This window comes from Podarcis bocagei (genome assembly GCF_964188305.1).
Source record: "Podarcis bocagei genome assembly, chromosome: 7".
Taxonomy (NCBI): domain Eukaryota; kingdom Metazoa; phylum Chordata; class Lepidosauria; order Squamata; family Lacertidae; genus Podarcis; species Podarcis bocagei.
Genome location: NC_138132.1, coordinates 67,116,218 through 67,132,071, shown reverse-complemented (window position 1 = coordinate 67,132,071; position 15,854 = coordinate 67,116,218). Strand labels below are relative to the sequence as shown.

General features: G+C 45.5%; 1 protein-coding gene across 1 annotated transcript in view; it reads left to right on the top strand.

The window, feature by feature from the left end:
- The first annotated feature begins 972 nt into the window (after positions 1–972).
- DNAJC11 (DnaJ heat shock protein family (Hsp40) member C11) overlaps positions 973–15,854 on the top strand; it is a 61,827-nt gene continuing 46,945 nt past the window's right edge. The window contains exons 1-2 of the mRNA XM_081201562.1: positions 973–1,105; positions 13,513–13,642. Coding sequence (XP_081057688.1) covers positions 1,031–1,105; positions 13,513–13,642 — 205 coding nt within the window. The 5' untranslated portion in view covers positions 973–1,030. The remainder of the gene's footprint in view (positions 1,106–13,512; positions 13,643–15,854) is intronic.

Sequence of the window (15,854 nt, the reverse complement as noted above, 5' to 3'; positions counted from 1 at the left end):
ACGATATTCAGCGTTTAAAAGGATGGCAAAAAGACGGATTTATGCCGATGCCGCCAACCCCCCCCCCCCTTTCTAGACAGTTGAAGTGGTGATTGTAGATGGTGTAAATTATTAGGGATGTGTATAGAACAGGCACGGGTAGTTTCAAGGGATTTATCAATACGGAATGAAGTGTGTGGGTTTCTTGAGTATGTTACAACATTGTGCACAACAGCCTATCCTCTCCCCAACACAGGGCTGCATCCTACCACCAAAGTGGAAAGGATCCCGATTATAATTATTATTAGTATATTTTAAATCTTTTAAATCATGAATATTATTATTCACATTAATTAACTGCTACAGAAGAGATCCCCGGTTACTGCCTGGGCTGCATCACTGATGCTTCATTTTCCAAAACCGATTAATGTATTTTGCTGGAATGTTTTCCCAAACAGCTCAATACTGTACTTAACACCCTCCTTGCAAAATAAAAAAAATTCCTTCCAGTAGCACCTTAAAGACCAACTAAGTTAGTTCTTGGTATGAGCTTTCGTGTGCATGCACACTTCTTCAGATACACTTATTTTGACTATGGCAGACCAACACGGCTACCTATCTGTAACTGGAACCCTCCTTGCAGTTTGAGTCTGAGGGAGGCGGGGCTACAAATATCCCCGCCCACCAGAGGGCGGTGCGTCGCTTTCCCTAGAAGCTAGAGAGAGCAATAGGGGCAATGTGCATGCGCGCCGAGATCCACGCGGTGGCCTCTTCGAAAGCTCTCTCAGGAGCCGCTCATTCCCCCCCGCTCCGCGTTTCCCGCTTCTGTACATGCGGTCCTCCTCGCCCGACCTTGTGGCCTCCCGCCGCTGTCTTGCGGTTTTCCCCTTTCCATTCCCTGCCACCTTTTTATAAAGGCGTGTCTGCAGGGGGCGCTGCAGCCAAGAGGCCTCCTTAAGCTTTCCTCTTTCCTAGAGCGGCCAGGACGGCGGGCGGCCGGCTGCCGCCACCACGCCGGCGCATGCGCGAGTGCGGGTGAGAGGTCGGCAAGATGGCGGCGGCCTCGTCAGTGGATGAGGCGCCGGACAACGAGGACTATTACTCGCTGCTGAACGTGCGGCGGGAGGTGAGGCGCCGGCGGTGGGGGCGGTGGCGGAGGCGGCCGGCCTTCACAAGCCGCTCGGGGGGGAAGGAGAGGCCTGGGTAGGAGAGGCGGAGCGGGCGAGTCACTGAGGGGGGAAGCGGGGGAGGGGCGGGTCACAGAATGGGCACCTGCGAAGGACGCAGGAGAGGTCCAGCAGCAGGAGGTCCAGCAGCAGGAGCGCCAGGCCAGGGCGGCGTAGGGCCGGCCATGTAGCCCATCGTCCTGTTCCCGCAGTGCCCCGGCGGGAAAGCTGCCAGCAGGACCTGAATGCAACAGGAGCAACATTCCCCGCTCCTGTGGCTTCCAGCAACTGGTATTCAGAAGCATTGCAGCTCCACAAAGGCAGAGCATAGCCATCGTGGCTAGTAGCCAGTGACAGCCCTGTCCTCCATGCATTTGTCGGATCCTCTGTGAAAGCCATCCAAGCTGGCCATTATCCCATCCTACGAGAGGCAGCTCCATAGTAAAACTGCACTGCGTAAAGAAGTCATTTATTGTATCTGTCGTGCATCTTCTTCCCACATTCAGCTTCATTGGAAGTCCTCGTGTTTTAGTGTCATGAGAGAGGAGAAAAACTTTTATCTGCTTTCTCCAAAATTTTATGTCTCCTCCTACTTGCCTTTTATCTAAGCTGAAGAGTCCCAGACACGGCAAGCTTTCCTCATAGGAGAGACACAAATGCAATTTCTACCTTTGTTTGCTATTAAAATTTATTTTTAAAAACAACAAGGAGAGGTTGTAAATATGAGTTAAGAATTTAAACAGTGTATGTTATATTAAGATTGTTATTCAAAGCAGTTTCAGCAGCATTCTCGGCACCTGTGATTCCCATAAAGTGGTGGTAAGAAGTATTACTGCTTCTGACCATGGAGGCTGAGCATAGTCATTGTGCCTAGTAGCCATTGATAGCCTTAGCCTTCATCAGTTTCTCAGCCATGAAGTCACCCATGACCCAAGACAAGCCATGCTTGTCCACAGTCAACTCACTGCAACATGGAGATAATCACACCAGCCTATTTTACAAAGCTGCTGTGTGCATTTATAGGGGGAAATGTATGCCAAGGACTCTGAATGCTCCAAAATCACACAATGGCCCATGCAGTCTAGCATCCTGTTCTTACCAATGCTAACCAGATGAATGTGAGAAGCCCATAAGCAGAACCCGAGCACAAGAAAACTCCTTCTGCCTGTGGTTTCCAGCAATTGGTACTCAGAAGCATTACTGCCTCAAACAGTGGAGGTAGAACATAACCATCACGGTTAGTAACTCATACCATACCATGCCTATAGCAAGGTCACAAGCAAGACCTGAGTACAAGGAGAGCACTCTCTTTTGTAATTCCCAGCATTCTACGTCCAACCATAGAGGCAGAGTAGAACCATCCTGTCTAGTAGCCAATTTCCACCCCTTGGTTCTAGTCCTGGCCTCTAAAGGTAACAGTAAGCAAGCCTGCTTCATCTGCTGTATGACAGATATGTGAAGCACTGTCATGTCTCATCTTCTGTTCTCCAGTCTTTAAACTATTCCTCATAGGATTTGTTTCCCTGACATCCTTCCACTTGACAATCACCTCCTCCACTTTGTTAAAGTCCTTCTTAAAATGAATCAGGCCAATGGCCCATTGAGTCCAGCATCCTGTTCTCACAGTGGCCAACCAGATTCCCCAATGGGAAGCCATCAAGCAGGACTCAAGCACAAGAGCATTCTCACCTCCTGTGGCATTCAGCCTTCCAACTGAGAAGGGAGAGCATAGACATCGTGGCTAGTAGCCATCGATAGTCTTCTCCTAAATGAATTTGCCCAATCCTCTTTTAAAGCCATCCAAATTGGTGTCCGTCACTTTCTCCTCTGAAAGCCAATTGCATAGTTTAACTATGTGCTGCATGAAGAAGTACTTTATTTTATCTTTCCCGAATCTTTCAGCATTCAGCTTCATTGGATATTCATGAGTCCTAGTGTTATGAGAGAGGAATAGTTTATTTTTCTCTCTGTTCTTTTACACCTCTATCATGCTCCCTCTTAACTCACATTTTTTCACCAGACCAAATGTCCCAAATGCGGTGGAGTTACTGCAGCTCCTTCATCTTTATGGTTACCCTATTTGCCATTTTCATTGTGACCTCAGATCTGTTAATTATCACATGTGCTTGCTGGTGTTAAGATTTGTATTTATTTAAATAGAAATGATCCAATAGCAAGGGATTTCCCATTTCTAACTCACCCAGTATATGAGGGTGAGGTGGAGATCAGCCAGGCAGGAAATCACAAGGCAAACAGCCTGAGATAACAAGAAAAATAAGAGCAATGGGGTAACGGGAACTGCTACCACCGCAGGCATCCCAGGTAACACTAGGAGCCTCTGCTTCCCACTGGGGAATGGGACTTCATTTGGGCAATTCAGAAATACTTTTCAAGTTGGAATGTGTGAACATGTCTAGGATTTCTTGCTAATTTTAAGCATTCCCCACCTTAGCACAAACATTCATTATATCACTGGGGAGGCTTCAACATCTTTAGTTTTTCATCAACAGCACTGAGGGATGGTTCATATTCTGGGGGTTTAAATTAAGGGCTTATTGTACCTGAGCCATAAACAGCTGAAAAGCTTCATAGAGGTTTGTAAAACTAGTAAAAATCTTACAGAGGATTTCTTTCAAAGAGAAGGAAATATCCCTGTCCATCCCCTCCCTCTTCTCCCTACACAGTGGGGAGGCAACTTCATGTCATTTGCATTTTCACCACAATAAAGTTGATAATGGCAGCGATCTTGACTTTGATAAATATTCCCCAAAGGCCACTGCAGTCTTTTGGAAAGAAGAAAGAAGTGATGAAAAGCCCAAGCTTGCGGCTCCCTTTCATCATTGCCCCTTTGTTTTTTGAGAATTGCATAAATGAGAACCTCACATCTCAGAACCCAGTCTATGTGTCAGCTTGCTTCTCCGGGAAAGCTATAAGGGTCAGCTTCTACAGAGCTCTGGAAAGTTTACATTGCCATGAATGTATTACCTTGGAAAGAGGGTAGAATGTAGAAACGCATGGGCCAGACAGAAATGGCCTGAGGTTGGGTTCGCTGGATGCAATAAACCATGGTCTTTCAGCCATCCAGATATTATCACAGGCAGTGTTCCAGAAAACCATAGGAGAAGGTAATAAACATTTTATGAACTGAGCAGCTCAAGCAAACTGTCTAAACAGCCACTTTCAGTGAATTTCCTTTGACCATCTGCTGCACGCTCAAGCCCCAACACAGCCTCTACAGCAACCATTTCCTAGACTGGCTCTTGTTCAAAGGGATGCTTTTGTTTCCTTCATATTTTATGGTAGCTCCTCACAATTTTGAAGAGTATCAGAAGTACAGTGCTGGTGTGACCTTGGGCTGCTAGTTCGTACGACCATACGTGTTCAGTGCCACCACCTCTATTCAGTCTCACTAGGAAAACTGGAGGAATACTTCAACACCCACACACTGTGGTTTATAGCATACCTTGCCTTTGGGTTTGGCATAAGCCTAGCCATATTGTCCCAGAATATCTCTTTGATTTCTGTTGTTGTGCATAACTTACATTATTTTATTTTTAGTACTCTGTGTGATTCCATATTCTCTGCCATGAGGCTGCTACCAGAGTAAAAGGTTTGCAGGATTTACTTAGAATGGTGACAAGAGAGTGATGGATGTTGGCATCTCCCTCCTAAGCTATCAGCATTTCCTTGTGGACTTTAACGCTGTAGAGGGACAGCGCTGGTAGGGCAATGTACCATGCCAGTGTGGTGTCCTTTAGTAGCTGCTTGTATCCATCCCTCAATATCATTTATGAGATTTTGCCAGGTGAGGAAATGGCCAAGAAACAATGGGTGATTATGCTGAGCACATGGAAGTTGGAGTGGGGAAAGTGGTGGGTTGGAGAATCCAGTGCCACGGACCAGAATGACTCCCTGGTGCTATGGAAGCAAAAATGAAATGAAAACAATCATAGAGTTGAGTATGTAAGACGGCTGCTTTCCATAATTAATATTTTGTAAGATTGCTCTCTTCTCTCTCAAGCTATTTTGATTGTTTAGCCATCTAATATGGGTTGATTCCAAAGTTGTACCAAGATTGCAAGAGAAATAGCAGCCATAACACTTTAAAGACTGACACAATGCTGTGGTTCATAGGTCAGATCCAACTTAATCATGTTGTTCATAAAGATGCACTAGAAGCTTGTTTTAAAGGAAAACTTAATGTTGTTGCCAAATCTGACTTAATGGTTTTGTTCTTGTGCCATTATTATTCCATGGCACCTATTAGCCACCAATTCTTTTCTTGGGTATATATTGATAGGTTTCAGTGGCAGTAGGAAAAACTCCCTCCTCCCTGCCTAAACTTTGGCAATTGGTTTTTTTATGCTTAACTTTCATTGAGACTAAAACAGTGCTTGGCAAGGGTGCTGCCTATTATATACAATACTTAAACTGTTTTCTACTTTGCTTTCACAACAGCAGTCATTGTTGGGGCTGTCATGCAAGTTAAGTGAGGCCATAAGACTCTGTCCTAGGCATTGTTCTGTTGAACATTTTTTATAAACTTGGCTGAAGGAGCAGAGAATGCTTATCATATTTGCAAGTGACACAAAAACAGGAGGAATAGATAACACTGCAGAAGACAAAATCAAGATTCAAAATGATCTTGGCAGGCTGGAACACTTGTGCAGAAACCAGCAAGATGAAACTCAACAGAGATAGATGTCAAGTCCTGCAAGTAGGTGCAAAGTATCAAAGGCAAAGGTACAGAATAGGGGGACCTGGCTTTGCAGTGGTATACGTGAAAAGCATATTGATGTCTTTAGTTGATCACAAGCTGAACATGAATCAGCAGTGAAGCATGGCTGCTGAAATAGCTAATGCATCCTTAAGCTGTGATAACAGAAGCAGAGTGTCCAGATCATGAGAAATAATAGCTCAGCTCTGTTCTGCACTTGACAAAGTAGAGGATGTCAGAGGGAGGGTGAACTGGATGCTGACGGGTTTGGATGAAAGAGCTTTGGGAAGAGAAGATGAAGGGCAGGGAGAGGTGATAGTGGTCTTCACGACGTTCTCCATTGCTTCAGGCGACAGGGCTAGCGCTTCCTTGAACTTTACTTGTGTCTGCTCATTAACTGGTGAATATCTTGGTATACAAACAAAAAATGAATTTTATGAACAAATCTTTCTGATTCACTTTAGAAGGACTGTACCCTAAAAGGCCAGTTTAAAAACCTTTTTATTAATACAAAAAAAAAGCCAGTTCCCAGAATGCTATCTGTATTCATGATGATTTATAGGCAAAACATTTTGTCAATGTTATGTTTCATATAGTTGTTAATTTTATTTCCATTTAGAACACAAGAAACACAAACCACATTTATTAAATAGAAAAGGCAGTGGTGGTGGTAGTGAAGCGGGGAGCACTCATTTCCATGATTCCCAGGTGATTTGCCAACAGAGATGAAAACGTGAAATATATGTGAACTGAGAAATGGGACTTGTCATTGTCCTTTCAAAATGTAAGAGTGTTATGACAGATCATTTAATTGGGTAGCTCATAAATCAAGGCTGAACCAAGGTACAACTTCCAGGCGATTCCAGCTCAGAAGGATGACTTTGGGGAAGGGATTTAAGAAGGTAATTGCTTCTCTTTCCCTGAAAGCCTTAAAAAGAAAACAGTCCACATTCCAATTTGTCAATTTGTAGCATTTTTGCAAACCAGTTATTCAACATCAGCCTCTCAAGTAACTTCTGGGGTCTTAATAGGCCTCAGTTTAGGAGCCATCATGCTCTTTTGTAGTCTAAGGAGTGTGGTGGGCGCAGGTGTTGTTTTCATCAGTGGGAGAAATTATCGTGTCTCACTGGTCAGCTACTGCCCATCCAGCATTCGAAACTCCCATTGTTCTAGGCGCATTTTGCGATGGAATTTCATTAGCATGAGCATTTTCTGAGCTCTGGGTGCAATACTGCGCCTAAAATTTCAGATTAAAACTGCAGAGTGGAAGGAAAGGAGGCCCTTTTTCTCTCTCCCCATTTCCAGCTACTCTCTGAAGACTGGAGAAGAGACCCTCTTAAGACCATTAGGGGGTGGGCAGGGGAAGAACTAGATAGACCGCGTGAAAAATGAGCATAATATTTTAGCTGCAGTTCATTCATTTTCTGCTTTGTATTCTAGTTATAAAAAAGTGCGCCTAGACATTCCATTGTTACGCCCATAACCTAGGATTAAGGTACCATTAAGCTCCTAGCTTTCATATCTCAGTTTCTAACACTTTGCTCACCTTAAGCTGGGCAGCCTCCAGTCAATAAGGTACTGACCCACCACTGTCTGCTTGCATCAATGGGTGCTCAGAGCTCAGAGTATCACTCAGTGAGGGATCAAACCACTGCACCAGACAACAAAGAAAAGAAACAACCCCCCTTGTGCCTAGCAAGCTGGAACGTCATGGCCATGTGTCCTGGCTTGCCCACCGATCTGCTGCAAGTCAATGACTCATGGAAGATGACCATCATTGACTGTGAGCTGAAAACACTCAACATTGACATTGCCACTTTACAGGAGACCAGACTTATGTTTAATGGCAGAGAAGAAACACACCTTCTGGCAAGGAGGCCTCAGAAGAACCACAAATTCAAGCTATAAGCATTGCTGTGAGAAACTCACTTTTGTCTATGATAGAATTGCCGACTGAGGGCTTCCTCTCTGTCTCTCAACTACCCTGGTCCAGTTAACTTCTCGAGCATTTACGCTTCCACTATATACTCTGATATACATATCAAGGACCAGTTCTATGAGGCACTAGACCAAGCTGCCAGGCAGGTCCCAGCCTGAGAACACCTATTTCTGCTGGGAGATTTTAATGCCAGAATTGGAAACGAAGGTCACACACGGGACAACTGCATAGGCCACTTTGGTATTGGCAGCATGAATGTGAATTGAGAAAGGCTGCTTGAGCCGTGCTCGTATCATAGCCTCTGCTTCACGAACACATTCTTCTCTACCAAGGCAAACAGTGAGCATCCTGGAAGAAGAAGAAGAGGAGTTTGGATTTGATATCCCGCTTTATCACTACCCGAAGGAGTCTCAAAGTGGCTAATATTCTCCTTTCCCTTCCTCCCCCACAACAAACACTCTGTGAGGTGAGTGGGGCTGAGAGACTTCAGAGAAGTGTGACTAGCCCAAGTGTGACTAGCCCAGCAGCTGCATGTGGAGAAGCGGAGACGCGAACCCGGTTCACCAGATTACAAGTCTATCGCTCTTAACCACTACACCACACTGGCTCTCTGGAGACCTCCAAGGTCAGGCCACTGCCACCAGCTGGACTTGATTGTCACCAGGCAATTGACACTAAGCTTTTTTGGTGTCACATGGAGCTACCAGAGTGTCAACAGTGACACAGATTCACTCCCTGGTGGCAAGAAGATTCTTATTCAGCCAAAGAGGACCTATACTGCATTGCCAGAACAGTCATACCCGACCTTTGTGAGTGAGTGCTGCTCTGCTTCTGTTGAACAAGCACTACTGAACTACTCTAGAGATAGCATTGATGTAAGGTGGAACCACATCAAAGAGGCAACCTACAGCACAGCTGTGTCCTCTTGGCAAAAGAGAACAGCAGATCCCTGACTGGTTTGAGGCTGGCATTAAGGACATGGAGCCTGTTATTGCTGCAAAGCACGAGGCTCTTGTGAGCTACAAGCATGCGCCCTGCAAGAAGATGCTTGCTGTACTGAGAAAGGCAAGGAGCAATGCCCAGTGATTTGCCAGATAGTTTGCCAGTGACTGTTGGCTAAAGCTGTGTCAGAGCATTCAACTTGCTGCTGACAGCGGCAATACTCACAAAATGTACAAAGTTATGAAGAAAGCCTTTGGACCAACAATCAGGAAAAAACTGTACCATTGAAAACCTTGTTGGGAGAGATCATCACAGACCGCAGCAAGCAGATGAAGTGATGGGCAGAGCACTACCAAGAGCTGGGAAAACATGGTCTCTGACATCGTAATAGACAGTATCCAATCTCTGCCTGTCTTGGAAGAGCTGGGTGTCCCTCCTTCAATGAGCTGAAGAATGCCATCAACTCTCTGGCATGTGGGAAAGTCCCAGGACAGGACGGAATCCCAGCAGAACTGCTGAAAGCCATCTTCTCTCATGATACACCTCTATGGTCTTCTCTTGCAATGTTAGGAATTAGGCTCCGTGCCACAAAACATGCACGACTCCAGCATTGTGACCTTCTACAAGAACAAAGGTGACTACCATGACTGCAACAACTATTATGGAATCTCCCTGCTGAGTACTGTGAAGACAGCCTTCTTCACAGTACTCAGCAGTACCATGTAGTACTCAACAGATTACAGCCACTTGCTGACAAGGTCTATCTTGAGTCACAATGTGGCTTTAGATCTCAGAGATCGAGTCAACTTGATTCTGCAGGAGAAATGCCGAGTGCAGAGGAGTACTGGGTGTAAGGCAGCCCCTCCAGCAATGTGGTGAGGCACCAAGATGGATTATTGCCAGCTTCCTAGAGGTTAGGTACTAGCTGTATATGGGTTTTAGGGGTAATTCTCTATTGCTCACTGAAAGAGAGTTAAAGGGTTTTTTGTTCCCCTCCAGAATTGAGCAGAACATGTGCTAGCAAAATGACCTTCAGAGGTGCTTGTGATGTATGACTCCCTCTACAATGGAGTACCTGTGATTTGATTCCCCTCCTGTCCTGTAACAGTGTCTCTAAGTAGTATAGCACTTTATTTCCCTTCTTATGATTGCATGATGTGAATGTGCTTGAGATAAGCCAACCAGATGCTTTGGACTACAACTCCCATCAGCCCTAGGTAGCAAGGCCATGCTGATTGAAGTTGTTTTCCAAAAGGTATCAGGTTGGAAAGGCTGGTTTTGAGATGAATTTTCAGCTATCTTGCAGTAAGTCTACAACTTACACGGAGGTTACGTTCCCAGGATCATGGCTGAAGCAAAAATCACATATAGTCAAAACGTATCAGGTTCAGTGGCGGGTGGGATTGCCAAAGTCTTTTTACTTGCCTTGTTTCCACCGTTTTTACTATTTTTTTTGCCAAGTCTGTAGAGCTGAATGTGCACAAGTTAAATGCATGTAAGTTGCAGGGTTATTGTAGTTGCAGCAAGCCGTGCCCAGGTGTCCTTTTCCTGTCCCCTTAAGGGCTTGAGGGACTCTCAGCAGAGCTCTCTGGAGGCTTTCAAAAGCCAGATCTGCTAGATAACTATATTTACGGTACTTTGGGGCTGAAATTGAGAAATTCTCCATTGCCTTTGTAGGCCTTTGTTTCCATATTTTTACCCAGCTTCTTATAGGGCAAATTCAGCTCTTCAGAGCACTGGCTAATCTGAGAATAATAGGTCACTAAACTTTATGGGCCTGGGGAAGAGGAAGAGAAGGACGTCTAAAACCTGTCTCTGGCAATTTGCTAGTATATGGCCATTTAATCTGTAATAGATTTACATGCTGCGAAGATGTAACTGGATGATTGAGATGTGAAATGAATGAGTTTAATCCCCCGAATAGCATGATGGCGTGCCTCTTAATTTTGCCCCAAGTTTAAGTAATAAGAATGTAACTTAAAATATCATTATTAGTGACTTATGTATCTCATTAGAATTTGAAATGTTGTCAGTATTTTCTGCAGTGGCTGGAGAGAGGTTATCACTCTTGAAATATTGAACCAATGACCTTAGTGATTCACTTATGATGAAAGGCCCAATCTAACATTTTATTGAACATGATATTTGTGAAAAATGGAACTGCTCATTTCTATTACTTAATCAATAGCACATTAAGCCATTTATCACTAATTTGATTAAAGAAGGTCATTGCCGAGCTCGAAATTCCACTCCCTTCTCATCTACTTTAATTCTAATAACCAAGGGAGTGGAAAGAGACAGCAGTTGCTCAGGAAGGATGACTCCTTCACCGGGCAATGTGTTCTCAGGAGCCAGGCAGGTCTGTCCAATTCCTTTGTCATTGAACCAAGACGTATGAATAAGAAACAGAAGAAATCTCTCAATTCCTGTTTGTCACCAGAAATGGCTCAAATCCCACTTTATGTATTAAAAACTGCAGTTTTTTGCTGATACGCTGTGTTTGTTCGTGAGCGAGAGGATTAGCCTTATATGTGAAGCACCCTGACCTTCTGTTTCCGAGCTAAACAGCTCTGCATTGATCAAAAGGAGCAGGCAGAAGGCCTTTGGAAGTATATTGTTAGAATGCATTTGTGTGTGGAAAAAAGATCTGCCCCCATCTTTGCAAGTTAATCATTCAACCTCGTAAGCCTCTCTTTTGCTCCTGTACCTCCATGTGGGTAATCATGGTGAATTTCAAGGAATTTGGCTTGTTTGTTTGTAACAAATAGGCATTCTTTTTAGTTCTAGAGTTTGCACCCTTGCCTTCACCTTGAAGGCTAGCAAATGTGCTTCTGCCGAGTTTCTCCCATTCCCATAGCGCCTTAGATGTTACTGTTGTTGCAACTCCAGTTGAAGTGTCCAATGCAGTGCCTTCACCAAGGAATCAGTGTCACTTTACTTGGCCTGATAATGTATGCAGCATTCTTGCAATGACTGGCTTCCTGCTCTCTTGTTCCCTGCCCATCCTGGCTAGGAAAAGCCTGTCAGGAAGGGTTGACCAGATGGGCCCAGGGTATGGTGAAGGCTTATTGACATGAGGGTGTGGTGCCACTCCCCTTAAGCAGGCGGTGGGTGGTGCGCCCGCTTCTGAAGAAACCCACCCTGGATCCTGTGGTTTATAACAATTACTACCCATAAAAAATACCCCTTTCTTGGGTAAGGTGCTGGCCAAGCAGTGAGTTCCTGCCGGAATTACCATATTTTTCCATGTATAAGACGCCCCCATGTATAAGACGACCCCTATTTTTTTAAACTCAAAATTAAGAAATTAAGTTGTTTAGCTTTTTTGGGGAGTGGGGGAGGTCACTTCTGCCAATCACTCACCTGCCTGCCTGCCACTGCTGATCGTTTGCCACAGCCACACTGCTGATATCACACCTCACCACAGCTGCCAGTTGCCCGCTTGCTGCCACCAACAGCCCACTTGCCGCAGCCGCCAATCACCTGCCCACCTCGCCACAGCCTCCAATCGCCTGCCCAGTTGCCACAGCCGATCACCTTGCCGCAGTCACCAGTTAGCCGCCCAATCGCCGCTGCCAATCTCCTGCTTGCTGCTGCCATTAATTGCACATCCTCTCTCTGCATTCACTATCCGTGTATAAGACGACACCCAATTTTTGTCTAATTTAGTTATAGCAAATACCATCGTCTTACACACAGAAAAAACTGGTACCTGAATCCACTTCATTCTGCATTCAGGTGCTGTTTTGGAATTGAATCAGCCTTGGTCACCTGGGTGGATAACCTGTATAGAGAGTGGGACAGGGGGGATGCATTTTTGCTTCTGCTTCTTTGTCTCTCTCCACGGGTTTTGATACTAGACCAAGGCATCCTGCTGGATTGGCTCTGTGGGATGAGTATCAGGGGACACTGTTTTACACTGGTTCCACTCCTACCTAGAGGGTCTTTTCCAGAGAGTAGCACTGAGAGACCGTGTTTCAGCTCCATAGTCTTCATGCTGTGATGCACTACAAGGCACAATCTTGTCCCCGTGTCCCCAGTGCTGTTTTACATTTATATGAAGCCTCTTGGGTGCAGCCATTGGGAGTTTTGGAGCTGACTCTTAGTTGCCACAGGCAAAAGACTGTTCACAAGCATGTCTCAAGCAGGGCCCTTACCCCCCCCCCAGTGTCCCCTTCTGTGGCACAAGGGCCATAAAGGTTATGAGGCCCGTGAACCAGCACAACGTCTGAATCTTCATTGCCACTTGGAACAAAATCTTTGTTAATTATAGCCTGCTTTTTTAGAACAAGGTGCATGCAAAATGGCTTGCAAAGATATAAAACCAGTTTTAAATTATAAACTAGAATAAAACAAAAGAACAGCATTATAGTAGCACAATTATTTTAGATTTTATGTTTCCTGGGGCAGAGCCCTGTTGTCTTGTGCTTTGTAAAGCCCCGTACATGCTGATGGCACTTTTATCCAGAGTACTGGCTGGCTGAGCTTCCAGGAGGCTGTTGTAAGGAATACTGAGATAATTGTGAGTGCTTTGAATGCTCGAACTGTGCTACATAAATTATGATTATTAATGCCCCAGACTGGTGGTTTCTTGCACCATGCCAAGAGAAGCGGTCCTAGCAAATCACAGCTTCATTATGCTTCCCGATCTGCAGAACAGAACGCGCCGGAGTGCGTCTGATGGGTTCCCGTTTCTGGGCAGATTTTTGAGATGATAGCGGCTTAACTGCATTGATTGTGCTATAATTGGATTTCTTTTCTTCTCACAGGCCTCTCAGGAAGAGCTGAAAGCCGCCTACCGTAGGCTGTGTATGCTGTACCATCCTGACAAGCACAGGGACCCAGAGCTCAAGAGGCAAGCCGAGCAGCTCTTCAACCTTCTCCATCAGGCTTATGAAGGTCAGTGGATGCCAGAGATTCACAGCCATCCTCGGCTCAGCAGCTGCCAATGGATTTTCTAGCTTGGAATCCAGACAGCGAGTCTTTTTGCTGTTAAAGGCAGTAGCTGGTTTTTGCCGTTTTCATATGAGAGAATCAATACCTGGACTATCAGTTTTTGACAAATGAATCATTGGAAGGGCTGTAGCTCAGTGGTAGAGCATCTACTACATGTGGTGGGTCTCAGGTTCGGTTCCTGGCATCTCCAGGTTGGGCTGGGAGAGAAACCTGCCTGAAACCCCAGGGAGCTGCTGCCAGTCAGTGTAGCCCATACTGAGCTAGATGAAGCATTGGCCTGATTCAGTCCTATGAGTGAACATATATGTGGTTTTGGGGGGTCCCAAGATATACACTAACAAGCCAATAAAGATTCTGACCATGGAGTCTCATTCTATGAGTATGACATGGAAGGGTTTTGAAGTGACCACCTCTTAATGCCAGCAAGCCAATCCTCTTTTCTAGTAGCAAACTATACTAGAAAGCTAGGAGTAAGACTGATGAATCATGCTTCTCTAGGCAACTTCCAGTCTAACCTCTCTGTGCAGCAGCCGACACCAGATTTTCGCTTTCAGCTTGGTAGGGCCATGCAGTGCTTGAACAGAGATGCTGCTAACTTCCACAGTCAGTTGCCTTCCTCATACCACTCATCAATTCAGCAGCTCTGAGGCTTCCATATGTAGGATCAGAGATCCTCTGCAGCACATGAGCCAGCATTTGGTCATTATGGGACAGAATCTCAACACACATGGTTGGTAGGAGGCAGGCTGTGTCAGAATGCCTGCATCAAGTTGGTGGAGGACTTTTTGTTCTGTGGGCCAGGGAGCAGCATCTCCCATGAGATCTTCAGCTGAATCTCAAGAGCGTGGAGTAAGCAGGGTGAGGAAACACCAACTTTCCCCACAGGTCTTTCATCCTTGTTCCCTTGCTATATGGGCAACTCCCCATTTGCACAGGGGTTTTATTCCGGGTCTTTGCGCATGTTGGTGGAGTGTGCATAAGCCCTCCCCCTTCAACGGCCAGAAAAAGCATGTACATTGGTTGTCACGTGCCAGTCGAACACACACAAAATGGTTGCTGCCTGTACTAATCCCTCTGTTGCTTGACAGATTCCTAGGGACACCACCCTTCAAATCATGTGGTTTTCTCTTGACCACCCCAGAACTGTGTGTTTATGCACCAAAAGTATATCTCCCTGGCCCAAGGGAGGCTTCATGTCCCAAGCCCCCTTCTGAGGTCCTGGGATAGTTTTTATAAAGCCGAAAGCACTGTTTAAAGATTATAACCCTGGATGAGTATAGTCCAAAGACAGTTACAGTGGTACCTCGGGTTAAGTACTTAATTCATTCCGGAGGTCTGTTCTTAACCTGAAACTGTTCTTAACTGGAAGCACCACTTTAGCTAATGGGGCCTCCTGCTACTGCCATGCTGCCGGAGCATGATTCCTGTTCTCATCCAGAAGTAAAGTTCTTAACCTGAGGTACTATTTCTGGGTTAGCGGAGTCTGTAACCTGAAGCATATGTAACCTGAAGCGTATGTAACCCAAGGTACCACTGTATATTAATGCATTCTTCGGCACCCCACCTTCCTTCCAGCAGCTTGGTGCAGAGAACATAAATGTCATACTATAGAGCTATTGCAAGGTTAAAGTCCAGTGCTTTCGTCAGCTGCACCACACTGGTTTTCTTGTTACACCCTTACATGTCTTGGCACCAATTGGAGATCAGTGCAGTAGGTGCTGATGGCATCCTTGCGTGGGCAAGCAGACTCTAGTCCACAAAAGCTGGTGCCTCAGTGGATCTCTTTAAGTCTTTAAGGTGCTGCAGAATTCATGTTTGTGTTAACTGTAACAGGACTAGCTCATCTGCTCTTCTGGGATTTCCTGCAAGCCACGGGCAGGGAGGCTCTGGTCCATAAATCGAACATGATCCATGAGGTTGTTCTGGCTGAATGACCGCCACCTGCCCTAAACTTGGCAACCTGTGTGATTTCTGACAGGTGGACCAGAAAGGGGATTGCAGGCACTTCCTGTTAGCAGCACCCACTATCACACACAGTGCTTTGCAGGCTCTGGCGATCTGCTCATGGTCAGGTCTTGCAGAGTGCAGTGGTTTGATTTCAAACCACATGAGCTAAAATGGGCCACCGGATGTCATGCCAGTGGTTGCCAACTGG